Source organism: Calidris pugnax, unplaced genomic scaffold (assembly GCF_001431845.1).
Source record: "Calidris pugnax isolate Ruff unplaced genomic scaffold, ASM143184v1 scaffold307, whole genome shotgun sequence".
Taxonomy (NCBI): Eukaryota; Metazoa; Chordata; class Aves; order Charadriiformes; family Scolopacidae; genus Calidris; species Calidris pugnax.
This window is the reverse complement of record NW_015091040.1, coordinates 12,022-12,517: the sequence shown is the minus strand read 5'-3', so window position 1 is coordinate 12,517 and position 496 is coordinate 12,022. Positions and strand designations below refer to the sequence as shown.

The following is a 496-nucleotide window of genomic DNA, read 5'->3' as shown; positions in this document are numbered from 1 at the left end:
GGGTGCTGGGTTTGGGGGTGCCCCTGAGTGCTGGGTTTGGGGGTGCCCCTGGGTGCTGGCTGTGGGGGTGCACCCTTCGGTGCTGGGTCTGGAGGCAGCCCCAGATACTGGGTCCGGGGGGTGCCCCCAGTTGGCGTGTCTTGGGGTACCCTGAGTTCTGGATGTGGGGGTGCCCCTGGGTGCTGGGTCTGGGGGTGTCCCTGGGTGCTGGCTGTGGGGTGCACCCCTCGGTGCTGGGTCTGGAGGCGCCCCCAGATGCTGGGTCTGGGGGGTACCCCCAGTTGCCATGTCTGGGGGTGCCCCCAGTTGCCTTGTGGGGTGTCCCCCCCCTTGCCGCGTGCGGGGCCCCCCACTGCCGTGTCCCCAGGTACAGCGGGGTGCTCTCCGCCTACGGGCTGGCGCTGGCGGACGTGGTGCAGGAGGCGCAGGCCCCCTGTGCCCTGCGCTACGAGCCCCCCAACTTCCCCCGGCTGGAGGGGGTGCTGGCCCAGCTGGA

The 496-nt window shown here is 72.0% G+C and overlaps 1 protein-coding gene across 1 annotated transcript in view; it reads left to right on the top strand.

Annotated features, from left to right (window-relative positions):
• The window catches only part of OPLAH (5-oxoprolinase (ATP-hydrolysing)), a 41,342-nt gene that overhangs the window by 29,993 nt on the left and 10,853 nt on the right, over positions 1–496 (top strand). The window contains exon 8 of the mRNA XM_014956139.1: positions 368–490. Coding sequence (XP_014811625.1) covers positions 368–490 — 123 coding nt within the window. The remainder of the gene's footprint in view (positions 1–367; positions 491–496) is intronic.